Raw genomic sequence first — 26,140 nt, forward strand, 5'->3', positions numbered from 1 at the left:
CGTGGTTTATGCTAATACGCGCGATTTGTGGGCGTGGTTATGCTAATATACATGGTGGGGGCGTGGTTATGCAAATCAAACCCCGCCCTTCCCGGGGGGGCTTTCGTGAGGCGGCGCCGGAGGGGGCGTGTCCATCCCAACGCCTGCCCGGGAGGGGCGCGGCCTTCGCTCATTAATCCCCGCCCACCTTTCCCCGGAGGGGGGGGGGGTTCGTCCCCCCCTCTCTCCCGCTGAGGGGGGGGATCCCCCCCGATCCTTTTTTATCTATTTTTTGGTGGTTTTTTGGGGCGGTTTGGGCGGGTTTGGGGGTTGTTTTTTCCCCCGGCGATCAGGCAGCGCCGCGGCCCCCTAAGCGGCGGGGCCCGGCGGGGTCCTCGGGGCGGCGCCCGTGCGGGGGCGCCTGGGAGACCCCGCGCCGGGCGCCGCTCGGGCCTCACGGTGAGTCCGCCCCGCTCGCCCGGAAAAAAGCGCCCGATTCGCCCCCAAATCGCGGCCCTGTCGCGACAGACGCCCCTCCCCACCCGGCCCCGCCGGGCCCCCCCCGCCCCCCCTCGCGCCGCGCTTGGGGGGGGGGGGCGGCGGCCCCCGGGAGGGGGGGGAGGGGGGGAATTGAGGGGGGGGGGAGGGGAAAGGGCCCCGCCCCCCCCCTCCCCCCCGCTCAAAACAGAGCGAGACGGGCCCCAAATTGGGCAAAGGGGGGGCGGGGAGGGGCCTTCGGCCTCGGCGGCCGCCTCTTCATCCTCCTCGTCCTCCTCCTCGTCCTCCTCGTCCTCCTCATCTTCCTCCTCATCTTCTTCCTCATCTTCCTCCTCCTCCGGCTCCGCTCCTCCTGCCGCTCTTCCTCCTCATCTTCCTCATTTTCTTACTCTACCTCATCTTCCTCCTCCCCCTGCTCTGCCTTTTCCTCATCTTCCTCCTCCCCCTCCTGCCGCTCTTCCTCCTCATCTTCCTCTTCTTTTTGCTCTGCCTCTTCCTCATCTTCCTCCTTCTCCTGCCACTCTTCCTCCTCATCTTCCTCATCCCCCTGCTCTGCCTCATCTTCCTCCTCCTCCTGCTGCTCTTCCTCCTCATCTTCCTCATCCCCCTGCTCTGCCTCACCTTCCTCCTCCTCGTCCCGCTCTTCCTCTTCCTCCTCCTCCTCCTCCTCAGGGACTGGGTTTGGAGCTGCCTCTGGGCTTGTTTTGGGTGGCCTTCCTCAGCTGCCTCCTCCTCCTCCTCCTCCTCTGACCCTGCTCCTTGTGCTGCTCTTCCTCCTCCTCTTCCTCAGCTCCCTCCTCCTCCTGCTCTTCCTCCTCCTCCTCCTCCTCCTCCTCTCCCTCAGGGTCTCTGGAGCTGCCCCTGCTCTGGGGGTTCGTGGCCTTCCTCCTCATCCTCCTCCTCCTCCTCCTCATCCTCCTGCTGCTCTTCCTCTTCATCTTCCTCCTCCTCTTCCTCAGGGACTCTCCTTGGAGCTGCCACTGGGCTGGGGGGGTGGCCTTCCTCATCCTCCTCTTCCTCCTCCTCCTGCTACTCTTCCTCCTCATCCTCCTCTTTCTCTTCCTTCTTCTTCCTCCTCCCCTTCCTCCTCCTCCTCCTTCTCTTCCTCTTCATCTTCCTCTTCTTTCTTCCTCCTCCTCCTTCTCCTCTTCCTCCTCCTGCTGCTGCTCTTCCTCCTCCTCCTCCTCCTCCTCTTCCCCAGGGCTGGGTTTGGAGCTGCCCCTGCTCTGGGTGTGTGGCCTTCCTCACCTTCCTCCTCCTCCTCCTGCCCTCCCTCCAAGCCTTCCTCCCCTCCTGCTCCTCCTCTTCCTCAGGGACTGGCTTTGCAGCTCTGGCCTTCATCTTCCTCCTCCTCCTTCTGCTCTTCCTCTTCCTCCTCTTCCTCCTCCAGGACTTGTTGTGTCTCCCCTCACCCTCCTCTTCCTCCTCCTCCTGCTCTTCTTCTTCCTCCTCTCCCTCATCTTCATCCCCCTCTTCCTCCTCCTCTCCCTCCAGGACTTGTGTCTCCCCTCACCTTCCTCCTCCTCCTCCTCCTCTTCCTCCTCCTCCTCTTCCTCTTCCTCCTCCTCCTCTTCCTCAGGGTCTGGAGCTGCCCCTGGGCCTGTTTTCTGTTCCCTGCTCTTCCTCCTCCTCCTCCTCCTCAGGGCCTGTGCCCAGCCTGGCTCTGAGTGGCCTTCCTCCTCCTCTTCTTCCTCTTCCTCCTCCTCTTCTTCCTCTTCTTCCTCCTCCTCCTCCTCCTCCTCCTCTTCCTCCTCTTCCTCCTCTTCCTCCTCCTGCTTTTCTCCTTCCTCCTCCTCCTCTTCTTCCTGCTCTTCCTCTTCCTGCTTTTCTCCTTCCTCTTCCTTCCCCTCTTCCTCTTCCTCTTCCCCTTCTTCTTCCATCTCTTCCTCCTCTTCCTCCTCTTCTTCCTCCTCTTCCTCTTCCTGCTTTTCTTCTTCTTCTTCCTCCTTCTCTTCCTCCTCCTCCTCCTCCTCCTCTTCCCTCCTTTGGAATCCCGGGCCAGTGGCAGGTTTGGGATCCCAACTCTTCCCAAAATCCCCCCTCTGGAATTCCCCATCCCAAAATCCCCCCAGAATTCCCAATCCCAAAATCCCCCCTCTGGAATTCCCCAATCCCAAAATCCCCCCTCTGGAATTCCCAATCCCAGAATCCCCCCAGAATTCCCCAATCCCAATAAACTCGGGCTCGTGTCTCTCCCGGTTCTCTCCCGTCTTCATTCGCTGCCCTGCCCCCACTTAGCCCAAATTTAGCCCAAATTTATCCCGGATCCATCCCAAATTCAGCCTGGTTTGATCCCAGATTCATCCCAAATTTATCCTGCTTTGATCCCAGATTTATCCCAAATTTATCCCAAATTTATCCCGGATCCATCCCAAATTTATCCCAAATTTATCCCAAATTTATCCCAGATTTATCCCAAAATTATCCTGCTTTGATCCCACATTTATCCCAAATTTAACCTGGTTTGATCCCAGATTTATCCCAAATTTATCCTGCTTTGATCCCAGATTTATCCCAAATTTATCCCAAATTTATCCTGCTTTGATCCCAGATTTATCCCAAATTTATCCCAAATTTATCCTGCTTTGATCCCAGATTTATCCCAAATTTATCCTGGATTCATCCCAAATTTAACCTGCTTTTATCCCACATTTATCCCAAATTTCTCCTGGTCTGATCCCTGGTTTATCCCAGTTGTATGCCGGATTTATCTCGGTTTTATCTCAGGTTTATCCCAGTTGTATCCTGGATTTATCCCAAATTTGTCTTGGTTTGATCCCAGTTGTATCCCAGATTTATCCCAGTTGTATCTTGGATTTATCCCAAATTTATCCCGGATTTATCCCAGTTGTATCCTGGATTTATCCCGGATTTATCTCAGTTTTATCCCAGATTCATCCTGGATTTGTTCCTGTTTTATCCCAAATTTATCCTGGCTTGATCCTGGATTTATCCCGGTTGTATCCTGGATTTATCCTGGATTTATCCTGGATTTATCCTGGTTTTATCCTGGATTCATCCCAGTTTTATTCCAAATTTATCTTGGTTTTATCCCAAATTTATCCTGGTTTTATCCCGGATTTATCCTGTTTTTTCTCCTGGATTTGTCCCGGTTTTATCCTGGTTTTATCTCAAATTTATCTTGATTTTATTCTGGATTTATCCTGGATTCATCCCAATTTTATCCCGGATTTATCCCAATTTTCTCTCATATTTATATTGGACTCATCCCAGTTTTATCCAAGATTTATCCCAATTTTATCCCGGATTTATCCCAGTTTTATCCAGAATTTTTCCCAATTTTATCCAGGATTTCTCCCAATTTTATCCCAGATTTATCCCAATTTTATCCCGCATTTATCCCAGTTTTCTCTGGAATTTACCCCAATTTTCTCCGGGATTTATCCCAATTTTATCCCGGATTTATCCCCCAGATTCCTGAAGCACTCCTGGAACATTCCCTGAGCATTCCCAGATTATTTCCCAGGAATATCCTGAATATCCCGGGAGCAAAAGTTGGGATTGGGGAAGTTGTGTCATGGAAGTTCCTTTTCCTGGAAAATTCCCCCCACAATTCCCATTTTCCTATAGAATCCCCCCCAGAATTCCCATTTTCCTGGGAAATCCCCCCCAAAATTCCCATTTTCCTGGAAATTCCCCCCCAAAAATTCCCATTTTCCTGGGAAATCCCCCCCAGAATTCCCATTTTCCTGGAAAATCCCCCGGGAAGAGCCTCCAACCCCCCCCGGGCTGGTTTTTTTGGGAATTTCCTTCGGGCTCTGGGGCGGGAGGGGGGGGTTGGGAGGCGAATCCCGGGATTCGGGGCCGGGAATTCCCGGGGGGGAACCGGAAAAACTCTGGGAAAATCCAGGATTTGGGACCCTCCGGAGGCTCTTCCCGAGGAAATCCCGGGATCCGGAGCCTCGCCGGGAATTCCCCTGGAATTCTGGATGAATCCCAAGCCTTGATCCCGCTTTTCCCGGCCCCGACCCCCCCGGATCCGGGGCTGGAATTCCCGGATTTCCCCCGAGCTGCTCCTCGGGCGCCGAATCCCGAAACGTTCCCGCCTCTTCCCGGGTTTTTTTGGGGGCCCAATTCCTTGGATTCCGGTGGGAATCCCGGGAAATCCGGGATTTGGGGGATGTCTGAGCCTCGGGAACCCTCGGGCCGGGGGGGAAAAGCGGGAATTTCCCCCGGCAAAGGGCCTTGGAATGTTCGGAATCCGCCCCGGCCCCTTTCCTTGCTTCTTTTTTTCCGGCTTCTCCCCAAAAAAAGCTGCAGGAATCCCTGGAATTGTTTGTCCTTCCCATATTTGGGGCCGTTTCCTTGGGAATGGGGAGGGGGGGGGAGGGGAGGGATTCCAGGGGTTCCTTCGGGGATTCCGGGATGGGGGGGGCGGGGAAGGGATTTTGGGATCGGTTTGATCCCAGAGGGATTTTTGGGATCAATCCTTTCCCTGCTGGAATTCCCGAGGAATCCCTTCCCTGGGGAATTTTGGGATCAGTTTGATCCCAGGGGGATTTTTGGGATCGATCCTTTCCCTGCTGGAATTCCTGGGAATCCTTTCCTTGGGAGATTCCCAAAGGAATCCATTTCGGGGGGAATTTTGGGATCAATCCCTTCCAGGAGGGATTTTGGGATCAGTTTGTTCCCTGAGGGGATTTTGGGATCGATCCTTTTCCTGCTGGAATTCCCAAGGAATCTTTTCCTTGGGAGATTCCCAAAGGAATCCCTTCCCAGAGGGATTTTGGGATCAATCCCTTCCCTGGGGAATTTTGGGATCAGTTTGTTTCTGGAGGGATTTTGGGATTGATCCTTTCCCTGCTGGAATTCTCGAGGAATCCCTTCCCAGGGGGATTTTGGGATCAAATCTAGGGGGAGTTTTGGGATCAATCCCTTCCCTGGGAATTTCAGGATCCCTTTATTCCCTGGGGGATTTTGGGATCAATCCTTTCTCTGGGAAATTTAGGGATCAATCCAATCCTTCTCTGAGGAATTTCGGGATCCATCTGTTCCCGGAGGAATTTTGGGATCAATTCCTTCCCTGGTGAATTTAGGGATCAATTTATTCCCTGGGGGATTTTGGGATCCCTTCATTCCCGGAGGGATTTTGGGATCAATCCAATCCCGACGAGATTCCCGAGGGACTCTGTTCCCAGGGGGATTTCAGGAGGAATCTTTTCCTGCCCTGGGATTCCTGGAGGAATCAGCTCCTTCAGGAATTTCGGGATCAATCCCTTTCCCTCAGGGATTCCTTCAGGAATCATCTCCTTCCCGGATTTTGGGAATTTTGGGATGAATCCTTTCCCTGAGGGATTCCTTCAGTAATCAACTCCTTCCTGGATTTTGGGAATTTCGGGATCCATCCCTTTCCCTGAGGGATTCCTTCAGGAATCAGCTCCTTCCGGGAATTTTGGGATCAATCCTTTCCCTCAGGGATTCCCAGAGGAATCAGCTCCTTCTTGGATTTTGGGAATTTTGGGATCCATCCCTTTCCCTCAGGGATTTTTGAGGAATCTTTTCCCAGAGGAATTCCCAGAGGAGCCAATTCCCAGCGGGATTCCTGCAGGATCCCTGATGGATTCCTCAAGGAATTCCCTCCCCACCCCTCTCTCCCTCCCCCCCATCCCGTTTTCCCTCCTTTTCCTTGGAATTCTCTCCCAAACCCCCCAAAACCCCCCCAAAAAGCCGGAAAAAGCCGCAGCTCTCCCTTCCCATCCCCCTTTTCCGGGGGTTTTATCCCGAATTTCCAACCAATCCCAGCCCGGGGCTGAGGGAAGGAGGGAGAAGGGCCCCCGGAATTCCCGGGTTTTCCGGCTTTTTCCTTGGAAAAGTGACAGTTTGTGTCCCTGTTGGCAGTTTGTCATGGATGATGAAGACGGGCGGTGCCTCCTCGATGTCATCTGGTGAGTCCTGGGAATTCTGGGGGGGAGCAATTCCCAAAAAAAAGGTGGGAATGGCCCGGAAAGGGCCTGGAAAAGGTGGGAAAGGGCCCGGAAAAGGTGGGAAAGGGCCCAAAATTGGCTGGAAATGGTCCAAAATGGGGGGAAAACGGCCCAAAATGGGGGGAAAACATCCCAAAATGGGCTGGGAATGGTTCAAAAAGGGAGGGAATTGTCCTGGAAAGGTGGGAAATGTCCTGGAAAAGGTGGGAATTGTCCTGGAAAGGGCAGGAAAGGGCCCAAAACTGGCTGGAAATGGCCCAAAATGGGGGAAAACGGCCCAAAATGGGGGGAAAAGGGCCCCAAAATGGGCTGGGAACGGCTCAAAAAGGGAGGGAATTGTTCTGGAAAAGTGGGAATTGTCCTGGAAAAGTGGGAATTGTCCTGGAAAAGGTGGGAATTGTCCTGGGAAGGGCGGGAAAGGTCCCGAAACGGACTGGAAATGGCCCAAAATGGGGGAAAACGACCCAAAAAGGAGGGAATTTTCCTTTAAAAGGTGGGAATTGTCCTGGAAAGGGTGGGAAACGCCCCAAAATTGGCTGGAAATGCCCCAAAAAGGGGGGGAAATGTCCCAAAAAAGGCCAGAAATGTCCCAAAAAAGACCAGAAACGCCCCAAAAAATCCAGAAATGCCCCAAAAAGGGTGGGAAACGTCCCAAAAAAGGCTGGAAATGCCCCAAAAAGGGCTGGAAACTCCCCCAAAGAACAGAAAACATCCTAAAAAAGTTGGGAAATCTCCCAAAAAACCCCGGGAATGTCCCAAAAAGGGGGAAAGCCCTCCCCGAGCCCCCCGGGAGCCCCCCCAGGTCCCTCCAGAATCCCGAATTTCGGGATCCTCCCCGGGAAAACCCCTCCCAGAGCTCCCCCCGCCCCCCAAATCCCGGAATTCCGCTCCCTAATCCCCTTTTCCCGTTTTTCCCCAGCGACCCTCAGGCCCTGAACGATTTTTTACATGGATCCGAGAAGGTGAGGCCCCAAAACCCCCCAAAATCCCCTTTTCTCCCCCCAAAATCCCCCTTGGTTTTCCATCCCACCCCCCTCCTTCCATCCATCCCGACTTTTCCCATCCCATTGGGGTTTTTTAGGAATTTTGGGGCCCATTTGGGAGCGGAGGGGCCGCCCCTCCCCCACCACCACATCCCACTTTTCCTTTCTAATCCCAGGTTTTTTTCCCCATTTTTTCCTCCATTTTTTTCCCATTTCTTTCCTTTTTTTCCCCATTTTTTCCCATTTCTTTCCTTTTTTTTCCCATTTTTTCCCCATTTTTCCCCATTTTTTCCCATTTTTTTCCCATTTCTTTCCTATTTTTTTCCCATTTTCCCCCCTTTTTTCCTCCATTTTTCTCCCTTTTTTTCTCTTTTCTCCTCAATTTTTTCCTCATTTTTTCCTCATTTTTTCCTCATTTTTTCCCCATTTTTTCCCCATTTTTTCCTCATTTTTTCCCCATTTTTTCCTCATTTTTCCCCCATTTTTTCCCATTTTTTTTCTCATTTTTTCCCATTCTTTTCCCCATTTTTTCCCCATTTTTTAACCCATTTATTCTCATTTCCCCCCCTTTTTATCCCCCCATTTTTTCCCTTTTTTCCCCATTTTTTCACCATTTTTTCACCATTTTCCCCCTTTTTTTTCCCATTTTTTCACCATTTTTCCCCCATTTTTCCCATTTTTTTTCTCATTTTCTCCCCATTTTTTTTTCCCATGTTTTTTTCCCCCTTTTCTCCCTGAAATCCCAGTAAATCCCTGTTTCTGCTTCCAGATTGACAGTGATGATCTCCTGGACAACTCAGGAGATGCTGCCAGTGCCTTTTTTGAAGGTGCTGGGGTAGGTATTCCCGCTCCCCTTTTCCCCTTTTCCCGGGATTTTTGCCCTTTCCCGAGCGGAATTCCATCCCTGGACACAAGAGGCCAAACCCTGGGAATCTTTCCCTGGGATTTCCCGGGATAAAGCCCCGAAATCCCCGGATTCGAGGGCCAAAACGAGGCTCTTCCTGAATTTTGGGAGTCGCTTTTCCCGCCGGATTCGGCTCCGGGAGGAAACCCCGGGATGGGAAAGGGAGAAAGGAGGATCCAGGAGCCCCCGGGGAGCCCCCAAAACTTGGGAAAACCCCGGAGAACTCCCTTCCTGGGGAGAAAAATCCCCTTTTTCCCAATTCCTCCGGAATCCCCCCGGGAGCAGGAGGGGGAAAAATCCGGAATAAACCCGGAAGTGGAGCCGGAAAACGCCCTTTTTTCCCTCCTTTCCCCCCCCGTGCATGGAATGCTGAGCATGGAGCACGAGCATGACCCCCCGGCCCTTCCTCCCCTCCGCTTTTCCCGCGGTTTTCCTTCGTTCTCCCGGGAATTTTCTTTTCCTTTGGGGTCGTTTTTTCCCCTCCTAAAAAAATCCCCAATTTTCATTTTGATCCCTTTTTTTTTTCCTCCTTCCAGTTTTATTTTTCCTCCTCTCCCTTTTGACCAAAACCCAAACTGGTTATCCCAAAATCCTCCCCCTTTTCCCAGGATTTCCCTTCCTTCCCCCTTTTCCCGGGATTTCCCCCCTTCCCCCTTTTCCCGCCGGCTCCGGCTCGGCCGCGCGTTGGGATTTTTCCCCCCCCGATTTCCTCCCTTTTCCCGCGGGATTTTCCCCTTTTCTTTCCCCAAAAACCCTCTTTGTCCCTCCGAGCTGGAGATTCCGGAGCGGGAAAAGCGCCGGAGGCGCCCGGAATTCCCACGGTTCGGCACCGGAAAGGCCAAAAACCCCCCAGTTTGGAGGAGTTTTGGTTGAATTTGGTTGAGTTTGAGTTTGGTTGAGTTGGTTGAGTTTGGTTGGGTGAGAGTTGGGGAGTTTTTCCTTCAGTTTGGGTTGGTTGAGTTTGGCTGAGGTTTGGTTGAAGTTTGGTGGGGTTTGGTTGGGAGACTTTTGGTGAGTTTTTATTAAGTTTCTGTTGAGTTGAGTTTTGGTTGAGTTTGGTGGAGTTTGGTTGAGTTTGGGGGAGTTTGATTGAGTGACTTTTGGTGAGTTTTCATTGAGTTTCCATTGAGTTTGGTTGAGTTTTGGTTGAGTTTCTGTTGAGTTTCCATTGAGTTTGGTTGAGTTTTGGTTGAGTTTCTGTTGAGTTTCCGTTGAGTTTGGTTGAGTTTGGTTGACTTTTGGTTGAGTTTCTGTTGAGTTCCTGTTGATTTTCCACTGAGTTCAGTTGAGTTTGGTGAAGTTTGGTTGAGTTCTCCTGAGTTTTTGTTGACTTTCGTTGGCTTTCACCGAGTGATTTCTGTCGAGTTCCTTCGAGTCCCGCCGCATGCCCCCCCTCTGACCGCCCGCCCCGTCTCCGTTGCCGCAGCTCCACGGGCAGGAGCCCGCCGGGAACCCGCTGAGCGCGGAGCCGAGCCAGCCGCCGGCCAGCGTGGACCTGGACTTCCTGGAGGATGACATCCTGGGCTCGCCCTCGGGCGCCGGCGCCGGCGCCGAGCAGCCGTGCGACATCCTGCAGCAGAGCCTGCAGGAGGCCAACATCACCGAGCAGACCCTGGAGGCCGAGGCCGAGCTGGACCTGGGCTCCTTCCAGCTGCCGGCGCTGCAGCCCGTGGTGCAGGCGGCCGACGGCACCCCCCAGATCTTCTCCGGCGGCGCCGACCTGCTGGGCATCCAGCCGCCCGCCGTGCTGGCCCACCAGGCCCTGGTGCAGCAGCCGGTGGGCGCCGACGTGGTCAACAAGGCCATCAGCGTCCAGCCCTTCCTGCAGCAGGTGGGGCTGGGCAACGTCACCATCCAGCCCCTGCCCAACCTACCCGGGCTGCCCAACGGCAGCCCCGGCGGCGCGCTGGGCATCGGGCCCATCCAGGTGGTGGGCCAGCAGGTGATGGCCATCAACCAGCCGGCGGCGCAGCAGCTGCTGGCCAAGCCGGCGCCGGTGGCGGCCGTGGGCGGGTACATCGCGCAGCCCGAGGCGGCGGCGCTGGCGGCGGCGGCGGCAGCGCCGTCCTCGCAGGGCGGGGCCGGGCTGGTCATCCAGAAGAGCCTCCCGGCCGTGGCCACCACCACGCTCAACGGCAACTCGGTGTTCGGCGGCGTGGCCTCGCCGGCGCCGCAGCCGCTGACCGTCACCTCGGGGCTGGGCGGCTCCCTGGTGCCGGCGCCCAACGTCATCATCCACCGCACGCCCACGCCCATCCAGCCCAAGCCCGCCGGGGTCCTGCAGCAGAAGCTCTACCAGATCACGCCCAAGCCCTTCGCGCCCAACAACGCGCTGGCGCTGCCCGGCGAGGCCCAGGCCAAGCCCCAGCAGAACCTGACCTTCATGGCCGGCAAGGCCGCGCCCAACGTGGTGCTCTCGGGCTTCCCCCCCAACGTCTTCAAGCCGCCGCCGCCGCAGCCGCCGGCGGCGCTGGGCAAGTCCATGAGCGTGCACGTGCTCAACCAGGGCGGCAGCATCGTCATCCCGGCCCAGCACTTCCAGGGGCAGAACCAGTTCCTGCTGCCGGGCCAGCTGGCCGGCGCCTCGGCCGTGCAGCTGCCGCAGCCGCTCTCGGCGCTGCCGGCCAACGTGGGCGGCCAGATCCTGGCGGCCTCGCACGGCGCCGGCATCATCGCCGGCCAGGGCGCCGGCGCCCAGCTCATCGCCAACCAGGCGCTGCCGGCGCAGATCCTCACCAACCAGAACCTGGCCGGGCAGCTCAACCTGGGCCAGGTGCTGACGTCGCCCAACGCCCACGGCACCGCCCACATCCTGTCGGCGCCCATCCAGCTGCAGCCGGGCCAGGTCGGCCAGCCCGCGCTCTTCCAGATGCCGGTGTCGCTGGCGGGGACGCTGCCCAGCCAGAGCCAGGCGGCGGCGGCGGCGGCGGCGGCGCCCACGGTGATCCAGGGGGTGACGTTGGCCAACCAGGTCATGCTCAACGCCGGCGACGGTTTGGGAGCCGCCGTCAGCATCCAGGCGGCCCCCGGCGCCGCCCCCGGCGCCAGCCCCAGCCCCGGCGCCGACCCGGGCTCCGTCCTCACCGTCCAGCCCGCCGCGCCCGCGGCGGCGCCGCTGCAGCTCAACGTGCCAGCGGCGGCCAGCGGGACGTCCCAACCCAGCCCGGGGCTCGCCGGCAGCCCCGAGAAGATCCTGCTGGGCCCCGCGGCCGCGCCCGGCGCCGTCCTGGGCCAGGAGTCCATGCAGATGTTCCTGCAGCAGGTGAGGGGCCTCTGCCCGGCATCGGGGGGGGATCCCGGCCCCGCGCCCGATTCGGGGTCGTGGGTGGGTTGGGAGGTTGGGGTTGAGTTGGAGTCGGGGTTGGGTTGGGTTGAGGTTGCGTTTGGGGTTGAGGTTGAGTTGATGTCGAGGTTGAAATTGGGGTTGGGGTTGAGTTTGAGTTGAGGTGGAGTTTGGGGTTGACTTTGAGGTTGGGGTTGACGTTGACATCGAGTTGAGGTTGAGTTGAGGTCGAAGTTGGGGTTGGGTTGATGTTGAGTTGGGGTTGGGTTGAGGTTGAGTTTGAGGTTGACCTTGAGCTTGCAGTTGGGTTGATGTTGAGGTTGAGTTGGGTTGTTTGAGGTTGAGTTGGGGTTGAGGTTGAGGTTGGGTTGAGGTTGAGTTGGGGTTGGGTTGAGGTTGAGTTTGAGGTTGACCTTGAGCTTGTAGTTGGATTGATGTTGAGGTTGAGTTGGGGTTGAGGTTGAGTTGGGTTGGGTTGACGTTGACTTTGAGGTTGAGTTGGGGTTGAGTTGCCATTGAGGTTGAGTCACTGTTGTGTTGAGGTTGAGATTGAAGTTGGGTTGAGTTGATCTTGAGGTTGAGTTGGGTCGATGTTGATGTTGGGTCGACGTTGACATTGAGTTAAGATTGAGGTTGAGTTTGACGTCGACGTTGCCGTTGAGTTGCTGTTGAGTTGACATTGAGTTGAGTTGAGATTGAGGTTGAGTTGGGTTGACATCGACGTTGCCGTTGAGGTGACGTTGAGTTGAGTTGCAGTTGAGTTGGGGTTGAGTTGCCGTTGCCGTTGAGTTGACATTGAGGTCGAAGTTGGGTTGAGCTTGAGTTGACATTGAGTTGGGTTGACATTGACATTGAGTTGAACTTGAGGTTGACGTTGGGTTGATGTTGAGTTGAGGTTGAGTTGACATTGAATTGACGTTGAGTTGCTGTTGGGTTGCCGTTGCGTTGCCGTTGGGTTGACGTTAACATTGGGTTGACGTTGAGTTGATGTTGAGTTGATGTTGGGTTGACATTGGGTTGATGTTGAGTTGACATTGAGTTGCTGTTGAGTTGAAATTGAGATTGAAGTTGAGTTGCTGTTGAATTGGCATTGAGTTGACGTTGAGTTGCCGTTAAGTTGACATTGAGTTGACTTTGGGTTGAAGTTGAGTTGCCGTTGAGTTACCGTTGGGTTGACGTTGGGTTGACGTTGGGTTGACATTGAGTTGACGCCGTTGAGTCTTGGGGGCTCCAGCGCCTCATTCCGGGCGTTCCCGCCCCGGGAGCGGCTCCGCCGTCGCTCTTCCCACGGATTTGGGATTTTCCCTCCGGATTTGGGGGGGTCGTCCTTCCAATCCAACGGGGGGGGAGGGGCCGCTCCAATCCCACATTTCCCACATTCCCGGCGGGATTTTCTGGTCATTCCCAGTGGGATTTTTTGGTGATTCCCAGTGGGATTTCCTGGTCATTCCCAGTGGGATTTTCTGGTGATTCCCAGTGGGATTTTTTGGTGATTCCCAGTGGGATTTTTCCCGGGTGATCCCAAATCCCCGGGAAGTTCGGTGGGCCGAGGGCCGCGGCGGCTCCTGGTTTTCCTTGCCGGGAAAAAATCCCTTTTCCCGATGGAAAACTGCCCCGGGAATGCGGGAGAACGACCCGGGAAGGGAAATCTGGGATCCAGGGGCGGAAAACTGGGATCCAGGGGTGGAAAAACGGGATCCAGGGGTGGAAAACCGGGATCCAGGGGTGGAAAACCGGGATCCTGGGGCGGAAATCTGGGATCCAGGGAGGGAAAACCGGGATCCAGGGAGGGGAAACTGGGATCCAGGGGTGGAAAACTGGGATCCAGGATTGGAAAACCGGGATCCAGGGGTAGAAAACTGGGATCCAGGGGTGGAAAACCGGGATCCAGGGGCAGAAAACCAGGATCCTGCAGCAGAAAACTGGGATCCAGGGGCGGAAAACTGGGATTCACGGGCGGAAAACTGGGATCCAGGGGTGGAAAACCGGGATTCAGGGGCGGAAAACCAGGATCCTGCAGCAGAAAACTGGGATCCTGCAGCAGAAAACTGGGATCCAGGGGTGGAAAACTGGGATCCAGGGGTGGAAAACCGGGATCCAGGGGTGGAAAAACGGGATCCAGGGAGGGGAAACTGGGATCCAGGGGTGGGAAACTGGGATCCAGGGGTGGAAAACTGGGATCCTGCAGCAGAAAACTGGGATCCAGGGGTGGAAAAGCGGGATCTGGGCCGGGATTCCTGCAATTCCAACGTTCCCTTTGGCCCCGATCCCGCTAAATCCCCCCCCTGGCATCCGTTTTTCCCGCTGGATCCGCCCCCGAACTTCCCGGGATTGGGGACGACCCTCCCGGAATGGGGCGGATCGGGGGGAATTCTGTCCCTTCCAGGCCCCAATTCCGGGTTTTTTCCGGCCCCTTTTCCCCCTCCAGTTCCCCCATTCCCAGTTTCCCGCCCCGGGCCGGCGCCGGGGGGGGGTTGGACCCCCCCATTCCCGTTTTCCATCCCGTTTTTCCGGCTGTTCCCGCTGGCTTTGGCTTCACTAACCCCGGAAGCTGCTGCTTTCCCTGCTTTCCCTGCGCTCCCGGCACGGGTGAATCCCGGAATTCCCGAAATTCCCGGGTTTTCCCCCCCCCCCAAATCCCTCGGGATCGTCGTCAGGCCCCTTCCCAACTCCGGGAATTCCGGAAAAGCCCCCGGAAAACCTCCCTGGGGGGGGATGGGGAGGGTTGAATCCGTCCCAAATCGTCCCCGGAGTGGGGAAAAAACCGGGAATGGGGGAATTTTTTGGGGAAGCAAAGCGGGAAATGGGGATTTTTTTGGGATTTGGAACCGATGGGAATTCACAGCCGGAGCCTCCCGGGTTTTCCCTTCTCCTGCTTCCCAAAAAAGTGGGATTGGAGGCAGGTTTGGGATCCAGAGGGTCGGGGGGGGAGTTTAGGGATGCCCAGAGCGACTTTTCCCTGGATTTGGGATGGGATTGGGATCCAAAGGGTCCCCGGGGGGGTTATCCAGGCCCTCCCAGGGGGGTTTTCCTGGGATAATCCAAAAATCCACTTTTGGAGCCACTTTGGGAATCCACAGGTGGATCTTTGGGGGGTTTTCCTTCATTTTTATTCCCAAAATCCCCCCATCCAATGGATTTGGGATGGGTTGGGCTCCGAGGGATCCTGAGGGGGTTTTCCAGGCCCTCCCAGAGGTTTTTTCCTGGGATAATCCAATCCTGGAGTCACTCCTGGATAATCCTCTCCTGGAGTTGCACTTTGGGAATCCACAGGTGGATCCTCGGGGGGTTTTCCTTCATTTTTATTCCCAAAACCCCCCAAGGAGCGGATTTGGGATGGGTTGGGCTCCAGAGGGTCCTGGGGGTGGATTATCCAGGCTCTCCCAGGGTTTTTTCCTGGGATAATCCAATCCTGGAGCTGCTTTTGGAGCCACTTTGGGAAGGCCCAGGTGGATCCTCGGGGGGTTTTCCTTCATTTTTATTTCCAAAACCACCCAAGGATCGGATTTGGGATGGGTTGGGCTCCAAGGGATCCCAGGGGTGGATTATCCAGGCCCTCCCAGGGGGATTTTCATGGAAAAATCCACTTTTGGAGCCACTTTGGGAAGGCCCAGGTGGATCCTCGAGGGCTTTTCCTTCATTTTTATTCCCAAAATCCCCCCATCCAAAGGATTTGGAATGGGTTGGGCTCCAAGGGATCCTGGGGGTGGATTATCCAGGCCCTTCCAGCGGGTTTTCTGGGATAATCCAACCCTGGAGTCACTCCTGGATAATCCTCTCCTGGAGTTGCACTTTGGGAATCCACAGATGGATCCTCAGGGGGTTTTCCTTCATTTTTATTCCCAAAACCCCCAAGGAGCGGATTTGGGATGGGTTGGGCTCCAAAGAATCCCCGGGGGGGTTTCTCCAGGCCCTCCCAGGGGTTTTTTCCCAGGATAATCCAACCCTGGAGCTGCTTTTGGAGGCACTTTGGGAATCCATAGGGGGGTTTTCCTTCATTTTTATTCCCCAAATCCCCCATCCAATGGATTTGGGATGGGTTGGGCTCCGAGGGGTCCCGGGGGGGGTTTCTCCAGACCCTCCCAGGGTTTTTTTTTCCCGGGATTTGCCCGTCCCACCCCCCTTTTCCCCCCCTCCCCCGGACTAACCTTCTGCCTCTTGTCCTTTCTGTGTTGCAGCCGAAGCTCCCGGGAGCGGGATCGGGATCGGGAACGTCCCCCGGGGACCCCCCTCCCCTCCCCTCCCAACTGCCCCCCCAGATCCCCCCCCCCCCCCCAGATCCCGGCTCAGCTGCCCCCCCAGCTGCCCCCCCGCCCCCCCTCCCAGCCCCAGCCCCTGTCCCGCCCCCCTTCCCGCCCCCACTCCCGACCCCCCTCCCAGCCCCGCCCGCCCTCGGAGCCGCCCCCCCCCCCGCTCCTGCACCCCCCACAACCCCCCCCCGAATTCCCAGGGCTCCCAGAATTCCCAGGGGGGGCTCTTCGCCATCATCCCGGAGTCCTCCCCTTCCTCCTCCTCCTCCTCCTCCTCCTCCTCCTCCTCCTCCTCCTCCTCCTCCTCCTCCTCTTCCTCCACTGTGCCCCCCCCCCCGGAGCTCCAGCAGCATTCCCAGCCCTCCCATTTCCCGGGAATCCCACTGGGATCGGGGAAAAACCCCCCCCTGCACCTCCTGCCGGGGGCTTTCCAGCCCCTCCCCAACCCCAACCCCATTCCCAATCCCAATCCCGGCCCTCCTCCCCCTCCTCCTCCTCCCCCTCCTCCTCCTGCTCCGCCGAAGCCCGGCCTGGAAAGGTTCCAGCAGGTAAATCCCAACGGGAATTCCCGGGAAAAACGGGAAGGAGACCCCCCCCTGTCCAACCTCCCCCTCCCCGGACTGGGATATCCCAGGAAATCCCCCGATCCCGGGGTTTGCTCCAGGAATTTGGGGGGTCTGGGGGAATTTCCTGGTTCCCAAATCCTCGGGGAAGGCGGGAATTTGGGAAGCGCGATCCCGGTTTTCCGGGCAAAGCCCAAATTCCCTTCCCAGATCCCGGGTTGGCCTCGGAATCCCGGCGGGTTTTTGGGATTTGGGGGGTTGGTTGTGGGATCCCACGGGATTTGGGGTGTCCAGGAAACAAATCCCACTGGATTTGGGGGGTTCAGGAACTGGATCCCGCTGGATTTGGGATTTGGGGGGTTGGTTGTGGGATCCCACTGGATTTGGGGCATCCAGGAGCCGGATCCCACTGGATTTGGGGGGTTCAGGAACCGAATCCCACTAGATTTGGGATTTTGGGGGTCGGTTGTTGGATCCTGCTGGATTTGGGGGGTTCAGGAGCTGGATCCCGCTGGATTTGGGATTTTTCTTGGGGTTTGGGTGTTGAAACCCCCCGGATTTGGGATTTTAGGGGCGTTCAGGCGTCGGATCCCGCCGGATTTGGGATTCCGGAGGGATTTGGGAGTTGGATCCCTCTGGATTTGGGATTTGGGATCTGGGATTCAGGAATCTGATGCTGCTGGATTTGGGACCTGGGGGGGATTCAGGCCTTGGATCCCTCTAGGTTGGGGATTCCTCTTGGGATCTGGGGGTTGGATCCCTCTGGATTTGGGATTTGGGATCTGGGATTCAGGAATCTGATGCCGCTGGATTTGGGACCTGGGGGGATTCAGGCCTTGGATTCTTCTGGTTTGGGGATTCCTCTTGGGATCTGGGGGTTGGATCCCCCTGGATTTGGGGGGTTTTTTTGGGATCTGGGGGTTGGATCTCTCTGGATTTGGGATTTAGGGGTCGGGATCATTCTTGGAATCCGGAAGTTTGATCCTTCTGGTTTTGGGGGTTCCTTTTGGGCTCTGGGGGTTGGATCCCCCTGGATTTGGGGTTTTCTTTGGGCTCTGGGGGTTGGATCCCCCTGGATTTGGGGTTTCTTTGGGTTCTGGGTGTTGGATCCCTCTGGATTTGTCATTCCCGGCTCCGTTCCCGTCGGGATTTGGGAATGTGGGGCCGGTTGGGATCCGGGGGTGGGATCCCTCTGGATTTGGGGTTTCTTTGGGCTCTGGGTGTTGGATCCCCCTGGATTTGGGGTTTCTTTGGGCTCTGGGTGTTGGATCCCCCTGGATTTGTCATTCCCGGGGCTCTCCCGGCTCCATTCCCCTTGGGCTTTGGGAATTCTGGGCCGTTTGGGATCCAGGGGTGTGATCCCTCTGGATTTGGGGTTTCTTTGGGCTCTGGGTGTTGGATCCCCCTGGATTTGGGGTTTCTTTGGGCTCTGGGTGTTGGATCCCCCTGGATTTGTCATTCCCGGGGCTCTCCCGGCTCCATTCCCCTTGGGCTTTGGGAATTCTGGGCCGTTTGGGATCCAGGGGTGTGATCCCTCTGGATTTGGGGGATTTTTTTGGGCTCTGGGGGTTGGATCCCTCTGGGTTGGGGGGTTTTTTTGGGATCAGGGCGTTGGATCCCCCTGGATTTGGGATTTAGGGGTTGGGATCATTCTTGGGCTCTGGGTGTTGGATCCCCCTGGATTTGTCGTTCCCGGCTCCGTTCCCGTTGGGCTTTGGGAATTCTGGGCCGGTTGGAATCCGGGGGTGTCCGTTCCCGTTTCAGGTCCCCCCGGGGCTGATCCTGCAGCCGAAGCCGCCCCCGTCCAGCCCCGGAACGTTCCCGGCTCCGGCTCCGGGCGGAGCCTCCGTCCTGGTCACGGCCACGCCCGCCACGCCCGGCCCCACCCACGGCCCCGCCCCCGCCACACCCGCTAACGCAGGTGGGAACCGTCACATTCCCAGAAATCCCCCAAATCCTGGAATTCCAGGGTCCCACAACATTTTGGAATTCTGGAGTCCCACAGCATTCTAAAATCCCAGAATCCTGGAATTCCAGAGCCCCACAACATCCTAAAATCCTGGAATTCCAGGGTCCTACAGCATCCCAAAATCCTGGGACTCCAGGATCCCACTACATTCCAAAAATCCCAGAGTCCTGGAATTCCAGAGTGCCACAGCAGCCCGAAATCCCGGGATCCTGGAATTCCAGGGTCCCACAACGTTCCAGAATCCTGGAATTCCGGAGTCCCAATATCTCAATATCCCGATATCCCAGTGTCCTAAATCCCATTATCCCAAATCCCGGTGTCCCAACATTCCAGCATCCCAAATCCCAGCATTCCACCATCCCGTTATCCCACCATCCCAGTATCCCAAATCCCAGTATCCCAAATCCCAGTATCCCAAATCCCAGTATCCCACCATCCCAGTATCCCAAATCCCAGTATCCCAACATTCCAGCATCTTAAAAGGTATTATCCCAAGTCCCAGTCTCCCAAATCCCAGTCTCCCAGTCTCCATTCGGGAATCCCTCTGGAATTCCAGTCTGGGCCCTTCCCTCATTCCCCCTCCCTCCAGCATTCCTGGCTGGGAATCTCCGGGATTTTCCCAGCTCTGACCCTTCCCAGCATTCCCAGGATCTCCCAGACCAGGAATCTCCGGGATTTTCTGGCTCTGACCCTTCCTGGGAATTCCCAGACCAGGAATCTCCGGGATTTCGCGGCTCTGACCCTTCCCTTTGTCCCCCCCCCTGCAGGAGCCCCCTCGGAGAGCAAACCCTTCTCCAGCATTCCCGGGATCTCCAGCATTCCCAGCACAATTCCCGCCGGGAAAGGGGCCCCTGCTCCGGGCAAGGCCCCGGCCCAGCAGCCCAGCCAGGTGAGGAGGGGGCGTTTTCCCGGGAATTCTACCTCTTTTCCCACTTTTTCCCACTCCTTTCCCACTTTTTCTTCTCCTTTTCCCACTTTTCTCCCTCCCAGCCAACATTTTCCCGGGAATTCCGCCTCTTTTCCCACCTTTTCCCACTCCTTTCCCCCTCTCCTCTCTCCTTTTCCCACTTTTCTCCCTCACTTCCCACATTTTCCCGGGAATTCCTCCTCTTTTCCCACCTTTTCCCGCTCCTTTCCCCCTCTCCTCTCTCCTTTTCCCACTTTTCTTCTTCACTTCCCACTTTTCCCCCTTTATTTCCTCAATTTTCCCCCTTTATTTCCTCAATTTTCCCACTTTATTTCCTTACTTTTCCCTCCCTTTCCCACTTTTTTCCCAGATTTCCTCCTTTTTTCCCAAGTTTTCCTCCTTTCTCCTTCAGCTTCCGCGTTAATTCCCACATTTCCCCCCTTTAGATCCCAATTTTTAATTTCTTTCCCCTGTTTTCCCACTTTTTTCCCAAGTTTTCCTCCCTATTTCCCATTTTCCCTCCCTTTTATCCCCATTTTCCCCCGTTTATCCCAATTTTTCCCCATTTATTCCCAGTTTTCCCCCCTCTCAGCCCCCTCCCCCCTTCCCCAGCCCTGGGAATTCCCGAGCTCATCCCACTTTTCCCGCTTTTCCCGCTTTTCCGCAGGCAAAGCCGGGGGGGATCAAAGGCCCCCCCCAGGCCCCAGGGGGGGGGAAGGGCCCCCAGCCAATGGTGAGTCCCCAAATCCCGGGAATTCCGCCCCAAATCCCAGGGAATGGCCCCCAAATCCCAGGAATTCCGCCCCAAATCCCGGGAATTCCGCCCCAAATCCCGGGAATTCAAGCCCCAAATCCCAGGAAAGTCCTCCTGAAATCCTGGGAATTCTTCTAAATCCTGGGAATTCCTCCTCCTCCCCCAGATCCTGGGAATCCCAAAATCCCAGGGAATGGCCCCCAAATCCCAGGAATTATCCCAAATCCCTGGGAATGGCCCCAAATCCCTGGGAATGGCCCCAAATCCTGGGAATGGCCCCAAATCCCAGGGAATGGCCCCAAATCCCGGGAATGGCCCCCAAATCCTGGGAATGGCCCCAAATCCTGGGAATTCAGCCCCAAATCCCAGGGAATGGCCCCCAAATCCCAGGAATGGCCCCAAATCCCGGGAATGGCCCCAAATCCCAGGAATTTCCCCCAAATCCTGGGTATGGCCCCAAAATCCCAGGAAATGGCCCCAAATCCTGGGAATGGCCCCAAATCCCAGGAATTTCCCCCAAATCCCGGGAATGGCCCCAAATCCCGGGAATTCCGCTGTATCCGCAGTTGGAGTCTCTGAAGAAGGCGCCGGCGCTGCAGCCCAGTAAGGAGGCCTGGTGAGCACTGGGAATACTGGGAATGCTGCTGGGAATGCTGGGAATGCTGCTGGGAATGCTGCTGGGAATGCTGGGAATGCTGGGAATGCTGCTGGGAATGCTGGGAATGCTCCAGGCCGGGAATTCCGGCGGCTTTTGGGCCGGAAATGGGGATTTTGGCCCCTCGGGCGCCGGGAATGGGGGATTCTGCCCCGCTGGGAAGGGGGAGCTCTGTCCCTGCTGAGCCCGGAAATCCGGGAATTCTGGGGGGAATTCGGGAATTTTGTCAACGTTGATGCCGGAAATGGGGAATTTTGTCCCTGTCAATGGGGGAAATCTGGGAATTTGGGGGGAAAGTTGGGATTTTTGTCCCCGCTGATGCTGGAAACGGAATTTTTGTCCTCATCGATGTGGGAAATCTGGGAATTCTGGGGGAAATTCAGGATTTAGGTCAACATTACTGGCAGAAATGGGGAATTTTGTTCCTGTTGACGTGGGAAATCTGGGAATTTCGTGGGAAATGTGGGATTTTTGCCCCTGTTGATGTGGGAAATTTGGGAATTTGGGGGGAAATTTGGGATTTTTGTCCTTGTTGACACGGGAAATCTGGGAATTCTGGGGGAAATTTGGGATTTTTGTCAACATTACTGCCACAAACAGGGAATTTTGTCCCTGTTGATGCAGGAAATCTGGGAATTTTGTGGGAAAGTTGGGATTTTTGTCCCTACTGATGCCGGAAACAGGGAATTTTTGTCCTCGTTGATGTGGGAAATTTGGGAATTTGGGGGGAAATTTGTGATTTCTGTCCCTGTTGATGTGGGAAATCTGGGCATTTTGCAGGAAATCTGGGAATTTTGTCCCCGTTGACACGGGAAATCTGGGAATTTTGGGGGAAATCTGGGAATTTTGGGGGAAAATTGGGATTTTTGCCCCCGTTGCTGCAGGAAATCTGGGAATTTGGGGGGAAATCTGGGAATTTCGTGGGAAATGTTGGATTTTTGCCGGTGTGGCCGCCGGGAAATGCGGGAATGTTGTCCCTGATTTGGGAATTCTGCCCCCCCCAGCCTCCTGGAGCAGCTGCACAAGCACCAGGGCTCGGTGCTGCACCCGGAATTCCGGACCCGCTTCCGCTCCGTGGGCGACGCCCTGAGGAGGCTCCTCCCCTACCACGTCTACCAGGGGATGCTCCCGGCACAGGCCGAGTGCCAGAGGGGTGAGGAGTGCTGGGAATGCCGGGATAATGGGATAACGGGCTGGGAATGGTGGGATAATGGGATTAGGGGGGTGGGAATGGGGGTGGGAAAGGGATTAGGGGGTGGGAATGGGGGGATAATGGGATTAGGGGGGTGGGAATGGGGGGATAATGGGATAACGGGCTGGGAATGGGGGTGGGAAAGGGATTAGGGGGGTGGGAGGAGTGCCAGAGGGGTGAGGAGCACTGGGAATGCCGGGATAATGGGATTAGGGGGGTGGGAATGCCAGGATAATGGGATAACGGGGCTGGGAATGGGGGGATAATGGGATTAGGGGGGGGGGAATGGGGGGATAATGGGATAACGGGGTGGGAGGAGTGCCAGAGGGGTGAGGAGCATGGGAATGCCGGGATAATGGGACTAGGGGTGGGAATGGGGGGATAATGGGATAACGGGGTGGGAATGGGGGGATAATGGGATTAGGGGGGTGGGAATGGGGGGATAATGGGATTAAGGGGGTGGGAGGAGTGCCAGAGGGGTGAGGAGCGCTGGGAATGCCGGGATAATGGGATTAGGGGTGGGAATGCCGGGATAATGGGATAACGGGGTGGGAATGGGGGTGGGAAAGGGATTAGGGGGGTGGGAGGAGTGCCAGAGGGGTGAGGAGCATGGGAATGCCGGGATAGTGGGATTAGGGGGTTGGGAATGCCGGGATAATGGGATAACGGGGTGGGAATGGGGGGAGAGAGGGATAAGGGGGGTGGGAATGGTGGGAGAGGGATGAGGGGGGTGGGAATGGGGGTGGGAAAGGGATTAGGGGGGTGGGAGGAGTGCCAGAGGGGTGAGGAGTGCTGGGAATGCCGGGATAATGGGATAAGGGGGCTGGGAATGGAGGGATAATGGGATAACAGGGCTGGGAATGGTGGGATAATGGGATAAGGGGGTGGGAATGGGGGGAGAGCAGGATAACAGGGCTGGGCCTTTCCCCTTCCCATTCCCATTGTCCTGGGGTGACTCCGACCGTTCCCGTTCCCGTTCCCGTTGTCCTGGGGCTGTCCCTCGTTCCCACGGTGACTCCGGCCATTCCCATTCCCGTTCCCATTCCCAGAGTGACTCCAGCCATTCCTATTCCTATTCCCATTCCCATTCCCACTCTCCCACTCTCCCGTTGCTCCCGTGATCCCATTCCCACTCTCCCATTCTCCCGTTTTCCCATTCCCACTCTCCCATTCTCCCGTGATCCCATTCCCACTCTCCCATTCTCCCGTTATCCCATTCCCACTCTCCCACTCTCCGGTTTTCCCATTCCCACTCTCCCGTTGCTCCCGTGATCCCATTCCCACGATCCCACTGTCCGGTGTTCCCGTTCCCAGTGGACGAGGAGTTCGCTCTGGTGTCGGAGCAGCTGCTGCGCCGGACGCGGGCGATGCTCAACAAGTACCGGCTGCTGCTGCTCGAGGAGTCCCGGGTGAGCCCCCCCTCCCCTTCATTCCCGACATTCCCGACATTCCCAACGACATTCCCAACGACATTCCCGACGTTCCCGACGTTCCCGTTCCCGGTTTTGCAGCGGGTGAGCCCCTCGGCGGAGATGGTGATGATCGACAGGATGTTCATCCAGGAGGAGAAGACGGCGCTGGCCCTCGACCGGCAGCTGGCCCGGGACAAGCCAGGTGGGCAGAACCGGGAATTCCCGAGGGACGGAATTCCCAAGGGACGGAATTCCCGAGGGACGGAATTCCCGAGGGAGCGGCGGAGACGGAGCCGGGGGGGGGAGTTACGGGGTCGGGGGTGGGAAAGGGGGGGATTGGGGGGGTTCTGAGAGGGATTGTCGGGGCTTGGGAGGGGATTCCTGCGGTTTGGGATCTGATTCTGAGGGTTTGGGATGGAATTCTTGGGGTTTGGGATCCAGTTCCCAGGGGTTGGGATCCAATTTCTGGGGTTTGGGATCTGATTCCTGGGGATTGGGATCCAGGTCTTGGGGTTTGAGATCTGATTCTTGGGATTTGGGATGGGATTCCTGGGGTTTGAGATCTGATTCTTGGGATTTGGGATTAAATTCCTGGGGTTTGGGATCCAATTCCTGGGGTTTGGGATCTGATTCTGAGGGTTTGGGATCCAGGTCTTGGGGTTTGAGATCTGATTCTTGGGATTTGGGATTAAATTCCTGGGGTTTGGGATCTGATCCTAAGGGTTTGGGATCCAGTTCCCAGGGTTTGGGGTCTGATTCCTGGGGGTTGGGATCCAATTCCTGGGGTTTGGGATCCAATTTCCGGGGTTTGGGATCCAATTCCTGGGGTTTGGGATCCAATTCCTGGGATTTGGGATCCAGGTCATGGAGTTTGGGATCAGATTCTTGGGGTTTGGGATCCGAGTCTTGGGGTCATTAACGACAAGTTAATCAATGATAAGTTAATGAGTGGTGAGTTTATTGATGACAAGTTAATCAGTGACGAGTTAATTAGTAGTGAGTGTGTTAACGATGAGTTAATTAATGGCGAGTTAATTACCAATGAGCTAATTAACGCCCCCCCTTCCCTTGCAGACGAGTACGTCACCTCCTCCTCCCGCCCCCACTCCCACTCCCTGCCCGCTCCTTCCTCCTCCTCCTCCTCCTCCTCCTCCTCCTCCTCAGGCCCCGCCCCCTCCCCCGCCCACCCCCCCAAAGCCCCTCCCCCTCCGCCCCTCCCCCCTCCGCCCCCTCCCCCCGCCTCGGCTGCTGATCAAGCACAGCGCGGGGGGGTCCCCGTCGGTCACCTGGCTGGGGGAGCACTCCCAGTCCCGGGAATCCCAATCCCATTCCCGGGAATCCCAATCCCAATCCCAGTCCCGGGGCGGGGGGGACGAGGAGGCGCCGCTGCCGTCGCGGAGCCGCCCGCCCATGAAGACCTACGAGGCCCGGAGCCGCATCGGCCTCAAGCTCAAGATCAAGCAGGAGGCCGGGCTGAGCAAGGTGGTTCACAACACGGCCCTGGACCCCGTCCACGGAGCGCCGGGAGCGCCGGGAACGCCGGGAATGACGCCGGGAATCACCACGGGAGCGGGGACGGGGACGGGGGCGGCGCAGCTCAACGGGACCCTGGAGAAGAGGCCGCCAACGGCGGCACCTCCAACGACCACCACGGCTCCCGGCGTTACCACAGCCCCCTCCTCGTGCCGCCTGCCCCTGCGGAAAACCTACCGGGAGAACCCCCCGGGAACAGCGGGAGCGGGAGCGGGAGCGTCCCCCCTGGAGCGGGAGCGGGATCGGGATCGGGATCGGGATCACCACCACCACCACCGGGATCACCACCACCACCACCACCGCGAGCACCACCGCGACCGGCCCCCCCGAGCGACGCCCCGTCATCACCGCGGCGCTGAGGGGACGGCCCGAGCCCCCCGAGCACCGGGAGCACCGGGAGCACCGGGATCAATGGGAATCAGCGGGATCACCGGGATCAACGGGATCACCGGGAGCAGCGCAGGGGCGGGAAGGCCGGGGCCGGAGCAGCGCGGGGAGTTCTCCGAGGAGGATGAGGAGGACGGAGGAGGAGGAGGAGGAGGAGGAGGAGGAGGAGGAGGAGGGATGATGCCCAAGGGCGCTCCCGAGGCGGAGCTCCCCCTGGCATTCCCTGGGGCCCGGCGCGGAAGCGGCGCCGGGCGGAGTCGCCGGAGGGGGACGAGGCCAACCCGGACAACAACCCCAACCTGGACAAGGCCAGAGGCTCGGGGAACAACCCCGGCCTGGGCAACAACCCCGGCCTGGGCAACAACCCCGGCCTGGGCAACAACCCCAACCTGGGCAACAACCCCGCCTGGGCAACAACCCCAGCCTGGGCAACACCAGGAGCTTGGACAACCATCCCAGCCTGGGGAACAACCCCAACCTGGACAACGACCCCAACTTGGACAATGACCCCAGCCTGGACAACGACCCCAGCCTGGACAACGCGAGCTTCTCCAGCGACAGCCCCCCGGACGACTCGCTGACGGAGCACCTGCAGAGCGCCATCGACAGCATCCTCAACCTCCAGCAGCCCCCCCGGACGCCCCCCCAGCCCCACCCCCACCCCCACCCCCGCCTCGCCCCTCCCCCGCCCCACAACGGGGGCCTGGGGGCCGCCCGGACGTTGACCAGATGACGGGGGAGGAACCGGCGGGAATTTGGGAACGGTGGGAGTTGGGGAGACCCCCCCCCACGCACACACGGACACACACGGCCTGGAGTGACCCCCTGGACACCCCCCCCCGGCCTGGAGTGACCCCCTGGGACACCCCCCCCGGCCTGGAGTGACCCCCTGGACACCCCCCCCGGGCTGGAGTGACCCCCTGGAC

The 26,140-nt window shown here is 57.3% G+C and overlaps 1 protein-coding gene and 1 long non-coding RNA gene across 2 annotated transcripts; both read left to right on the forward strand.

The window, feature by feature from the left end:
- Positions 1 to 372: 372 nt before the first annotated feature.
- Positions 373 to 26,100, forward strand: BICRA (BRD4 interacting chromatin remodeling complex associated protein). The gene is given in 14 exon segments (XM_051773905.1): positions 373 to 438; positions 6,337 to 6,383; positions 7,342 to 7,384; positions 8,175 to 8,240; positions 9,736 to 11,571; positions 18,170 to 18,326; positions 19,142 to 19,263; positions 19,949 to 20,014; positions 20,602 to 20,651; positions 21,695 to 21,843; positions 23,197 to 23,291; positions 23,394 to 23,496; positions 24,369 to 24,528; positions 24,530 to 26,100. Coding segments are annotated over 13 exon segments (4,080 nt in total). The 5' UTR covers positions 373 to 438; positions 6,337 to 6,342; the 3' UTR covers positions 25,722 to 26,100.
- Positions 11,792 to 12,391, forward strand: LOC127463884 (uncharacterized). The gene is made up of 4 exons (XR_007901053.1): positions 11,792 to 11,942; positions 12,035 to 12,224; positions 12,293 to 12,326; positions 12,382 to 12,391. It is a non-coding gene; the product is annotated as an uncharacterized LOC127463884 (long non-coding RNA).
- Positions 26,101 to 26,140: the final 40 nt, after the last annotated feature.

The sequence above is a fragment of the Manacus candei genome, unplaced genomic scaffold (genome assembly GCF_025592945.1).
Source record: "Manacus candei isolate 608988 ecotype Guabito, Panama unplaced genomic scaffold, ASM2559294v1 h1tg000178l, whole genome shotgun sequence".
In the NCBI taxonomy this organism is placed as follows: domain Eukaryota; kingdom Metazoa; phylum Chordata; class Aves; order Passeriformes; family Pipridae; genus Manacus; species Manacus candei.